The sequence below is a fragment of the Littorina saxatilis genome, linkage group LG4 (assembly GCF_037325665.1).
Source record: "Littorina saxatilis isolate snail1 linkage group LG4, US_GU_Lsax_2.0, whole genome shotgun sequence".
NCBI lineage: Eukaryota > Metazoa > Mollusca > Gastropoda > Littorinimorpha > Littorinidae > Littorina > Littorina saxatilis.
Genome location: NC_090248.1, coordinates 1,702,358 through 1,714,474, shown reverse-complemented (window position 1 = coordinate 1,714,474; position 12,117 = coordinate 1,702,358). Strand labels below are relative to the sequence as shown.

At 43.9% G+C, this 12,117-nt stretch overlaps 1 protein-coding gene across 1 annotated transcript; it reads left to right on the top strand.

Annotated features, from left to right (window-relative positions):
• Positions 1–7,556: 7,556 nt before the first annotated feature.
• LOC138963624 (uncharacterized) lies at positions 7,557–12,017 on the top strand. Its single transcript, XM_070335470.1, has 3 exons — positions 7,557–8,315; positions 8,755–8,863; positions 11,960–12,017. The coding sequence occupies exons 1-3, from the start codon at positions 8,168–8,170 to the stop codon at positions 12,015–12,017; spliced, it is 315 nt and encodes a 104-aa protein (XP_070191571.1). The 5' UTR covers positions 7,557–8,167.
• Positions 12,018–12,117: the final 100 nt, after the last annotated feature.

Genomic DNA, 12,117 nt, shown 5'->3' with positions numbered 1-12,117 from the left:
TACTGTTGCTTGTACGTTTTGTTTGTTGGTATCCGTTTTAACGTTTGCAAAGCTTGGCTTTGTCTTTCTGTCTTGTTGGCCTAATGTCTGTCTTTCTGTTTCCCTGTTTTCATTTTCTTACCTGTTTTATAGTACTCTATCTGAGTAAGCCCTTGTGTGTGCGTGTGAATGTGTGTGTATGTGTGTGTGTGTGGGGTGGGGGTGGCAGGGCCGGACTAGGCGAAGAGGAGGGGGGGGTTGCCAGTGGTGGCCCAGGGGGATGTCCCCCCTGGCGGCAGGGGCGGATCAGTTCATTTTATGACTGGGTTTTTTCAAAAGTATATTGTGAAGATATGGGTGTGAAGGCGCGAAGCGCCGAGCCGACGGCGCGAAGCGCCTAGCTTGCTAGGGGGGTCCGGGGGCATGCCCCCCCGGAAAATTTTGAAAAAAAGGATGCAAAATGGTGCAATCTGGTGCATTCTGAGGATGATCATTATCAGTTTCAGGCAGCAGATTTTGTCACTGATTAATACCCCCAAAATTGAAACTCAATGTAAAATAAAGAAATGCATACCTCATTCAATATTTTTATTTTTTGGCTGGGGGGGGTGGGGTCCGGAAACCCTAGAACCCACCCCCCCCCCCCCCCCTTGTTGTGGGGGTCAGGGGGCTTCTCTGAAGCTGACGGGTAGGTCATATTCTGAGATAAGAAAATGGTCGCTCCTTGCATAAAACGGCATAAAATAAGCAATAATAAAAAAAAAATTAAATAAGTAAGGTACATGTTTAGGCTAGGGGGGGGGTTGCGCAACCCCCATAACCCCCCGGTAGTCCGGCCCTGGGTGGGGTGCGTGTGTGTGTGGGTGTGACAGTGTGCGTCTGTGTGTGTGTGAGTGCGTGTGTGTGTGTGGTAGTATGTGCGTGTGTGTGTGTGTGTGTGTGTGTGTGTGTGTGTGTGTGTGTGTGTGTGTGTGTGTGTGTGTGTACATCTGCGCGCAGAGGCACACGCTCGACGGTTAAACGCCGAAATAAAGTCATCTGATTTCTAAAGCTTACCAACAAAGAATCCCTGCCCCGTCCTCAGAAGCCATTGTGAGCTGCAAACTAACGGGACGGTGCGAAGCTTTACGTTGCCTACGTTTTAGCCGATTTTGTTTTACGTCAATCTTCAATTAATGGTTATGTGTGAAAACATGACAAACTGGAGACGGGATACTCCCCCCTCCTCGAACGATGGAGACAAAGGGAGAGAGAGAGAGGGACAGACAGACAGACAGACAGACAGACAGAGAAAGAGAGCAAGACTGAGAAAGAGAAAGACAGAGAGAAAGAGACACACACACACACAGACACATAGACACACACACACACATACACACACACACAGTGACACACACACACACACACACACACACACAGTGACACACACACATACACATACACACACACACACACAGTGACACACACACACACACACACAGTGACACACACACACACACACACACACAGTGACATACACACACACACACACACACACACACACACGGTGACACACACACACACACACACACACACACACAGTGACACACACACACACACACACACACACACACACACAGTGACACACACACACACACACACACACACATACACCCACACACACACACACACACACACTGACACACACTTTAATGGCGGTCTTGTCCCCCCGTTTACTCGTGAGTCAAAGCTTTGGTCGCGCCGGAAGGAGAGTCTGCACGAGATCTATCCACGTCGTTCACGCCTGGAATGACGTCACAGCGTGGGTAGGTTGTCTGGTCAGCCGCGACGTCTCTGGCCGCCAGTGATCTTCTGCAGTGCTTTGTCGAGTTCGGTGAGGTCTTTCGGGGAGCGATGGGGCATGTAAAAGCATCCAACCAGCAGGTCGATGTTCCGCTTCAGGTGGATCTTGACCCAGGTCATTTCACAGTCTGCTTAATTGTAGCTCTGGTGCTGCTGACGACACTAGGCTCTTGTGTGCCAAGATAAACACGCCGCCTGCTATAGTACCTCTGTCTCTCCTGTAGGCCATGTAGTCTGGGGGAAATGCTTCGCTGGACTTGGTATCTGGGCCTAGCCAGGACTCCGTCCCGCATACTACATCTGGCCTGGTAAAGTCTATCAAGGCCAAGAAGTCAGCTCTGTTACGAATAACACTGCGACAGTTCACATTCATGAGTCGGAGGTTCTGCTTGGTTGGTGGTGGGAAGAGAGAAGCCTGTTACTCCGTCACGGCGGAGGGCTGACCGTGCACCCAAAAGCGGACTCAACCAAATGGGTATTTTTTGAAAGCTTGGGGCCTGCCGAACATAAAAATCGATGTTAACAAGAAATATTCAAGGGCGCACTTTCTCTTTTCAGTCAAAATTCAACTATACCCTGAAGAGTGATGCACGAGCATTTCAGACGCTTGCCTCTGAAAAAAGAAGTTCTCAGCCAAATTACGAACTCAAACTGGTACGTTTTACATATAAATGTGTTAGTTGGTATCTTTTGATTATCACAAAACAATTTGCGACTGCTTTGGCCGAGGATGCTGGTGACAGTATCATTATTATGAACCCTACCCTAAATCCAGGAAAGACGTCGTCCAAAATGTAGGTAAGTTTTGATTAAAAATAAATTCACACAAGACTAGTATTGTTGTTTGGCTTCAATGGATATATTTTCGTCAAGTATGATGTCTTTACATAATATCTGTAAAATATGAATGGATTTGAACCATATACTATGTCACTATGACCTTCCAATCTTCCTAACCCCCAGCCCAGTAAAGCGTGCGAGACGTTTCCTGAAAAAATGTCGCTTTGTGGTGCGAGTTCAGTGTGACATGATTAGTTTCCAGAACCCCATTTCTGACTTTCAAAGTTTATCTACATACATTTAGCAATGCACGAGCAAAATATGACAACTTAATGGTGCCTTTTGGTTTAATGCTATGGTAAAAAATCCTAGTGATAGTGTTTACAGCTTGAAACAAAACATAACAGAGGGGAGTAGTCTTCCTCAATCTGGTTCAGAGCATAATGTATTTCTATTTTCAGAGGTAGCATTATTTCTGATAAGAGCTAGAGCCAATATAATGATGCTGAATATTTGAAAAATGAACTTTGTGACTCATCTGAGTAGCAGAAGAGCCTTCGTGATCGTCAGCGTAAGGCTGGCTGTCTTCAAGGCAATTCCTAGATGAACAACTTAACACTGCGTTCGATTATTCGCCCGTTTCTTAAGCTAGAGCTTTGAAACTTTACACGCGTCTAGGGCTACATGAACGCTTTACAATACATACAATATAGTTGACTCTCGCGTTATTTAAAGGTCACAACAAGGTCATAACCAGGCAAAAACGAGGGAAAACAATACAATACAATACAATACAATACAATACAATACAATAACTTTATTAATCTCTAAAAGAGAAATTGCATTGCTGAGCGTTTGTGTCCGTAATAATAACATACATAAAACATTCAAAATAAACATTTGTTCTTTGTCCTGAGAAAATATAGCACATTGGTTATCACATAAGAAAGTATATATTAAAAATAAATTAACATGCATTCACCATGAATCGACGGAAAGTACCATTTTCTGCAACTGTTTGTTAGAAAAAGCTTTCAAATTCAATTATTTTTGGGGGATTAACGCATCTCTAGACATGACAATCTTCCGATTATCAGACATCAATTGTGGAGGTCACGACAAGGTCATTACCAGGCAAAAACGAGGGAAACCCGAGGGAAATACTATTTTCTGCAACTTGTGTGAAAGTAAAGCTTTCAAACTCCATCTTCTTCTGGTATTGGCGCATCTCTAGGCATGACAATCATCTGATTAACAGTCCGCAATTTTCAAGGTCACAACCAGGTCATTACCAGATAGAACCGAGAGAAAACCGAGAAAAAATACCATTATCTATAATTTTTTTGTAAGTAAGAGCTTATAAACTCCATCTTCTTCTGGGATTAGCTCTAATTTCTATGACCCTGAAGTCCGAGGAAAGTTTTCTTGGCCCATGCCTAGTTTGAAGGTCATGACAAGGTCAAGTTTACACGTTTTCTATTTGTGTTCGGCTATTTTCTAAGCTAAAGCTGTTGAGGCAGATTCATGACATCTTCCTTCGCCCACAGGGGCTCTAGGGGGGTGGGCGGGGCTGGATGTAATAGGGGTAGAAGAGAAGGGGAGAGAGAAGAAAAAGTCAATGTTAAGGTGTTCATCTACCGATAGCCTTGCGGTCTGCAAGCCTGACTCTGAGGATCACACCGGCTGTCCTGGCACTCAGACGAGTCATAAAGTTGATATATTTTCCGTCGTTTTACCCAGTAATGACCTTGTTGTGTGACCTTTAAATATTACGAGAGTCAACAATATTTGTTTCATGTCTTATAATGCCCTAGACGTGTGTAAAATCCCATCCTTGTCATGACCTTCAACCATTGCATGGGTCAAGAAAACTTTCCAAAGACTTCAGGGTCATTGAAATCAGCGCTAATCCTAGAAGAAGATGGAGTTTATAAGCTCTTACTTACAAAAAAGTTGCAGAAAGTGGTATTTTCCCTCGGTTTTTCCATCGGTTTTATCTGGTAATGACCTTGTTGTGACCTTGAAAATTGAGGACTGTTAATCAGATGATTGTCATGTCTAGAGATGCGCCAGTACCAGAAGAAGATGGAGTTTGAAAGCATTTACTTACACACAAGTTGCAGAAAATGGTATTTTCCCTCGGTTTTCCCCGGTAATGACCTTGTCATGACCTCCACAATTCATGACTGTTAATCAGATGATTGTCATGTCTAGAGATGCGCTAATCCCAGGAAACAATTGAATTTGAAAGTTCATTCTTACAAACAGTTGCAGAAAATGGTACTTTCCCTCGGTTTTTCTTCGGTTTTACCTGGTGATGACCTTGTTGTGTGACCTTTAAATATTACGAGAGTCAACAATATTTGCGTTATGTCTCATAAATCCCAAGACGTGTGTAAAGTTGTAATTAAGCTTTAGCTTCGAAAATAGCTGACGTCCAGAAAGTATTTTATTTGACCGTAAAAGATATTCCCAAATAGAAAACGTGTAAATTTGACCTTGTCATGACCTTCAAAGTAGGCATGGGTCAAGAAAACTTTCCTCGGACTTCAGGGTCATTGAAATCAGCGCTAATCCCAGAAGAAGATGGAGTTTATAAGCTCTTACTTACAAAAAAGTTATAGAAAATGGTATTTTCCCTCGGTTTTCTCTCGGTTCTATCTGGTAATGACCTGGTTGTGACCTTGAAAATTGAGGACTGTTAATCAGATGATTGTCATGCCTAGAGATGCGCCAATACCAGAAGAAGATGGAGTTTGAAAGCTTTTACTTTCACACAAGTTGCAGAAAATGGTATTTTCCCTCGGGTTTCCCTCGTTTTTACCCGGTAATGACCTTGTCGTGACCTCCACAATTGATGTCTGATAATCGGATGATTGTCATGTCTAGAGATGCGTTAATCCCAGGAAACAATTGAATTTGAAATCTTTTTCTTGCAAACAGTTGCAGAAAATGGTACTTTCCGTCGGTTTTCCCTCGTTTTTGCCTGGTAATGACCTTGTTGTGACCTTTAAATAACGCGAGAGTCAACTATATTTTACGTATTGTAAAGCGTACATGTAGCCCTAGACGCGTGTAAAGTCTCAAAGCTCTAGCTTAAGAAACGGGCGAATAATCGAACGCAGTGTTAAGTTGTTCATCTAGGAATTGCCTTGAAGACAGCCAGCCTTACGCTGACGATCACGAAGGCTCTCTTGCTACTCAGATGAGTCACAAAGTTCATTTTTCAAATATTCAGCATCATTATATTGGCTCTAGCTCTTATCAGAAATAATGCTACCTCTGAAAATAGAAATACATTATGCTCTGAACCAGATTGAGGAAGACTATTCCCATCTGTTATGTTTTGTTTCAAGCTGTAAACACTATCATTAGCAATTTTACCATAGCATTAAACCAAAAGGCACCATTAAGTTGTCATATTTTGCTCGTGCATTGCTAAATGTATGTAGATAAACTTTGAAAGTCAGAAATGGGGTTCTGGAAACTAATCATGTCACACTGAACTCGCACCACAAAGCGACATTTTTTCAGGAAACGTCTCGCACGCTTTACTGGGTCGGGGGTTAGGAAGATTGGAAGGTCATAGTGACATAGTATATGGTTCAAATCCATTCATATTTTACAGATATTATGTAAAGACATCATACTTGACGAAAATATATCCATTGAAGCCAAACAACAATACTAGTCTTGTGTGAATTTATTTTTAATCAAAACTTACCTACATTTTGGACGATGTCTTTCCTGGATTTAGGGTAGGGTTCATAATAATGATACTGTCACCAGCATCCTCGGCCAAAGCAGTCGCAAATTGTTTTGTGATAATCAAAAGATACCAACTAACACATTTATATGTAAAACGTACCAGTTTGAGTTCGTAATTTGGCTGAGAACTTCTTTTTTCAGAGGCAAGCGTCTGAAATGCTCGTGCATCACTCTTCAGGGTATAGTTGAATTTTGACTGAAAAGAGAAAGTGCGCCCTTGAATATTTCTTGTTAACATTGATTTTTATGTTCGGCAGGCCCCAAGCTTTCAAAAAATACCCATTTGGTTGAGTCCGCTTTTGGGTGCACGGTCAGCCCTCCGCCGTGACGGAGTATGTGCTGTCATTTGACAGGCCTTGGATGGTTGGGGGTTTTGAAGTGAGCGTGGTGGGAGCGGTTGGGGGTGATGGAATGGGGGTGGTGAGGGGGTGGTTGTGGGATCTGTTGGGGGTCGCACCAGATGTTGAGGTGCTGGGCTCTGTGGACTGCTCGCTTTCAGTGGGCTGAAATGGTGGGAGTGAAAGGAGTCAATGGACAATTTGGACAGGGGCTCATAAACATTACTGACGTCCAGGCAGTAGCTGTGGAAAGTGAAAGTGTCACAGTTCATGCTATCGCATTTAAAACACGCCCACGAGGCGGTGGAGTGCTGGAGGTGCTGGAAGTCGGCTGTGCACATTTCCAGGCATGAGCGGTGGAACCGCACCGAGCAGTTGTCGCAGGCGACGCAGTCTGTGCAAGACACATCCTTGTCGCACATACCACATGGGTACGTGCTTGCTTGACGGTGTGGGCCTGGGTTGCAGTGCACATCCCCAGCGAGGAGAATTGTTAGAAAGATGAGGGCACAGACCTGCCGTTGTTGATTGCAAGGTTTCAAGGTTTTCCTGATGTTACCTCTCGATACCAGTGGGCCTGGAGATCTATCGACGTAGCTTGCCGATAGGGGACAGTAAATGTACCGTAAAGTACCTTGTAAGCGCCCAGTATCGAGTAAGCGCCCACCCCCCACTTTTAGTCCAAAACCGTGCATATGGTATAGTACCTTGTAAGCGCCCACCCCCCACTTGACACCATTGAAATCAGGGGAAATAAAAATTCCGCACTTAATCTGCTAGTTTTGTGAATGATTTCCCTTTCTTGCAAACCCTATCACGTGTGTCTGCACGCCTTGGATCTAAACCACACCCCTGACTCTCTTCCCACACTGTGTTAAGAAAATTTTCTTCCCGACGCTTCCGTCATCTGCTTCAGGGGAAATTCAAAGAGGTTGGTGAAGCTATTTATCTCTATAAATGAAGTATTACGAAGTGTTGCACATCGAGATAGGTCAGGTTAGTTCTGTTAGTGTCTATACTTAATGCCAATGGGTTTTTCGGGTTTGTATTTCGCGTATTTTACCCGTGAATCGGCCGAATGACGGACCCGTCGCTGCACAGCTGCAAAGTTTGTCGCTTCGAGCGCAAAATCGTGAGGAAAACGCGTCTTGTAAGTAATGCTAATACATTCTACCAAAACCTAAACATGTCTGCACCAATCCTGCCAAGTGTCGTAGTTGTAGTCCCCCGCAAACAGCTGTAATCGTAAGAAGAATGTGAGCATTCCTGCAGATTTGTGTGTCGTGCACCCGATTTGACCGAATTTTAGCGTGTCGTACACCCGCTGTGGCGTTTTGCACGTCGTGACGTCCACCCGATGCTCACGTTCTGTGTCGTCTCTCCGATCGTGCACTTACCTTTTGCACATGACCTTGTTTGTTTGTATTCTGATCGTCTTGGAGTGATTTTTCAGGGACAACATGGATCAGGTCATGGAAGTTGTGGAAGAAGAAGAAGCGGAGTTATCCGCTGAATTTATGGATAGTTACCTGGACACAGTCCAAACTCCAGAAAAGGAGGCAAAGGTGACACCCAAAGAAACATCGACACCCAAAGAGAAATCGACATGTAAGTTTTATTTTATTATTATGTAAGCCTGTGCAGGATCATGTTTATGGGCCGCTCACACGTGGATTCTTGCACACGTCGATTCTTGTCAAAATTCAGGTTTAGCGACAACAATGATGTAGCTGTAAACCTATTGAACTGACAGCTGAAAGCAGCGATTGGCTGCACCTCATGTCAATAGGTTATAGCTACAACATTGTTATCGTTTTTTGACAATAAGGATTAACGTGTGAGCCATCCATTACCACCAGTTGACTGTAGCTGTTGTCCGTGTGAAGGTATTGGCAACGCTTGATTATGATAATATGAAAGCGTACTGATCATGTTATAGTTATAGTTTTACAATGCAACAACGGACTATTGTACCTGAATAATGTTTATATACATTCGATCTGGTTAGACTAACACAAGCTTTTTGTATCTTGTTGTATGTGGACAGCTGCTGACGATGGTGCTGGGCCTTCGACAGAGAAGCCAAAGTCGCCCAAGAAGAAGAAGACACCCATGAAGAAGCTCAGCAATGCAATTTCTCTTTTAGAGATTATAAAGTTATTGTATTGTATTATATTGTATTGTATTGTATTGTATTGTATTGTAGAAGAAGATGGAGGCCTCGGCTGACAAGTCAGTGCACCAGTGCCACGAGTGTGGTAAAACTTACAAGCATTACTGCACCTTGTGGGCTCATCAGCGCTTTGATCATGGTGAAGGAAAAACAAATCATGAATGCACCATATGTGACAAAAAGTTCACCAAAAAAATTGATCTGACGTCACACCGCAACGTGAAGCATGACAAGATTAAGCCTTATTCATGTGATTCATGCGGCAGATCTTATGCAAGTCCTAAAAGCTTGTACCCCTCAAAGCATGTGTGCAAAGGGAAACCAAAAGAGGTGGCCTGCACCCAGTGTGGCAAGACCTTTGCACTAAAAAGGTTTCTGAGTGACCATGTCCGTTACCATCACACACGGGCAGGGTGTTCTTGTAAGGTGTGTTTTGCACACTTCAAGCACCGTGAACAGCTACGCCGCCATGTGGCGAAAGGCTGTCCAATGTCTGCATCTACTTGAGTATGCACACACATACTGCCCCAAGTGTGACATATGCCTATGCAAAGTTGCAAATGTTACCTCCTCCCCCCCCCCCCCCGCCCCCTCCAAAAAAATCTGTTGCTGATTTTCCGACGTCAGTGTTCATCAACAGTTTATGATTGTTCTGCAAAAGCAGCTTGCAGATAGAGAGTACATACAGTTTTTATGCCTATACAAAGTTGCGAATTTTAAACCCCAGATTCCCTTTTGTTGCTGATTTTCCGACGTGGTCATCGTGAGTTTATGATTATACTGCAAAAGCAGCTTGCGGATACAGAGATTACATAAATAAATGGTTATTTTGTTCACTATAATGTTTCATGTTTCCAGTTTTTTTTTATTTGTTTGTACATTGTTAGAGCATTAAAAAAACAAATTCAAGCCAGTTGTTCTTCTATGTTCTGTACTGTGATGGAAGATAACTTTATTCCTGCCCCAACACCCCTTTGCAATGGTTGAAAGGTAAGCGAGACTAAGAGTACTTACCAAGGTGTCTTTATCCACATTGGTGGTAAGATCCGGCTATTGTCATCTCCATGACTGTGTCTGAAAATGACTCCATGCCAGTCAGAATACAAAAGAACAAAGCTATACATGTAATTCGTGTTTATGTATGGGGGATGACACAATGTAACAAGTGAGAAAGGTCATGTGCAAAAGGTAAGTGCACGATCGGAGAGACGACACAGAACGTGAGCATCGGGTGGACGTCACGACGTGAAAAACGTCACAGCGGGTGTACGACACGCTAAAATTCGGTCAAATCGGGTGCACGACACACAAATCTGCAGGAATGATCACATTCTTCTTACGATTACAGCTGTTTGCGGGGGACTACAACTACGACACTTGGCAGGATTGGTGCAGACATGTTTAGGTTTTGGTAGAATGTATTAGCATTACTTACAAGACGCGTTTTCCTCACGATTTTGCGCTCGAAGCGACAAACTTTGCAGCTGTGCAGCGACGGGTCCGTCATTCGGCCGATTCACGGGTAAAATACGCGAAATACAAACCCGAAAAACCCATTGGCATTAAGTATAGACACTAACAGAACTAACCTGACCTATCTCGATGTGCAACACTTCGTAATACTTCATTTATAGAGATAAATAGCTTCACCAACCTCTTTGAATTTCCCCTGAAGCAGATGACGGAAGCGTCGGGAAGAAAATTTTCTTAACACAGTGTGGGAAGAGAGTCACGGGTGTGTAAACGCCTGCAAGTCAATGATTACAAGATGCCGCGGATCAAATCGTACACCGTTGCATGCTGTCAGCTCTTGACTATTTGGATAATAACACCAATGGAAACACACACACACACACACACACACACACACACACACACGTGCATACACACACCAGGGCCGGACTAGGCTAAGAGGAGGGGGGGTTGCCAGTGGGGGTCAGGGAGCGAAGCCCCCTGAAGAGGCTGATGTGTAGGTCATATTCTGAGATAGCAAAATGGTCGCTCCTTGCATGAAACGGCATAAAAAAAACAATAATAAAAAATGTTTTAAATAAGTGAGGTACATGTTTAGGCTAGGGGGGGGTTGCGCAACCCCCCCCCCCCCCCCCCCCCCCCCCCCCCCCGGTAGTCCGGCCCTGCACACACACACCCACACACAAACACACACTACTCTCCCTCCTCTCCCTCTCTCTCTCTCTCTCTCTCGTTCGCTCTCTCTCTCTTTCTCCCGAAAACAGTCTTTGGCCAAGTAAAATAGACTGCTGCCCATATCCAGAAGACGTACCCCTTGTTCAAGGGAAACAGAGACACAGTGCGGCCGACAGCGGCACCTCTGCAGACAAGAAAAGGATGCGACGACATTTGTCTCCCCAAGCTCTTCTAATGACAATACGAACAAGAAAAACAATGGAAGATGAAAAAAGAAAGAAGATATGATCACGAAGTGATCAAAGATCACATTTCTTACTGAAAACTGCTCGTGCATAGGGTGTAGTACCTAGTAAGCGCCCACCCCCTACTTTGGGTCGGAATTGGTGCACAGGGGGGGTGGGCGCTTACAAGGTACTTTACGGTAGTTGCAGAAGATGATGAGAAGACAGAGGCCGATAGTAAACACTGCCATAGTTCATTTTCCACACGGTCACACACCAAATGTTCTGTCGTCACTCGTTGTGAACTTGAAGATGGCGGGAGTTCAGTGCTGTTACTTCGGTGACTTCACAAGATGAATTTGTGTCCAAAAAGTTCAAATTCTTTATCTAGATAGGTTTAATGCATAGTAATGCACCTTATGCACAATTTTAGTAACTTTAGATGCCGTTTGTCAGCATAAAACTCTATAAAACTACCTACACTTCGACAGGACCTAAAAATCGAAACATCCTCTCGCGCATGCTTTCTTTCTTTATTTGGTGTTTAACGTCGTTTTCAACCATTCAAGGTTATATCGCGACAGTCTCGCGCATGCGCTCTCCTCCTTATTATTTATGTATTATTTAGCTTCATGCGACTTGTTTGGACGAGATAATTCCACGAGTTAAGAAAATCTGCGTTTGTTTGGTGTAACATTGTCATACAGGACAAGTGCTGACTGTCTTCAGATGGCCAAGAAGCCCACCTGGAAGCGTCCATTTTAAACCACGCGCAAACACACATACACAATTATGGAGAAAGAGAGAAAGAGAGAAAGAGAGAGAGAGAGAGAGAGAGAGAGAGAGAGAGAGAGAGAGAGAGAGA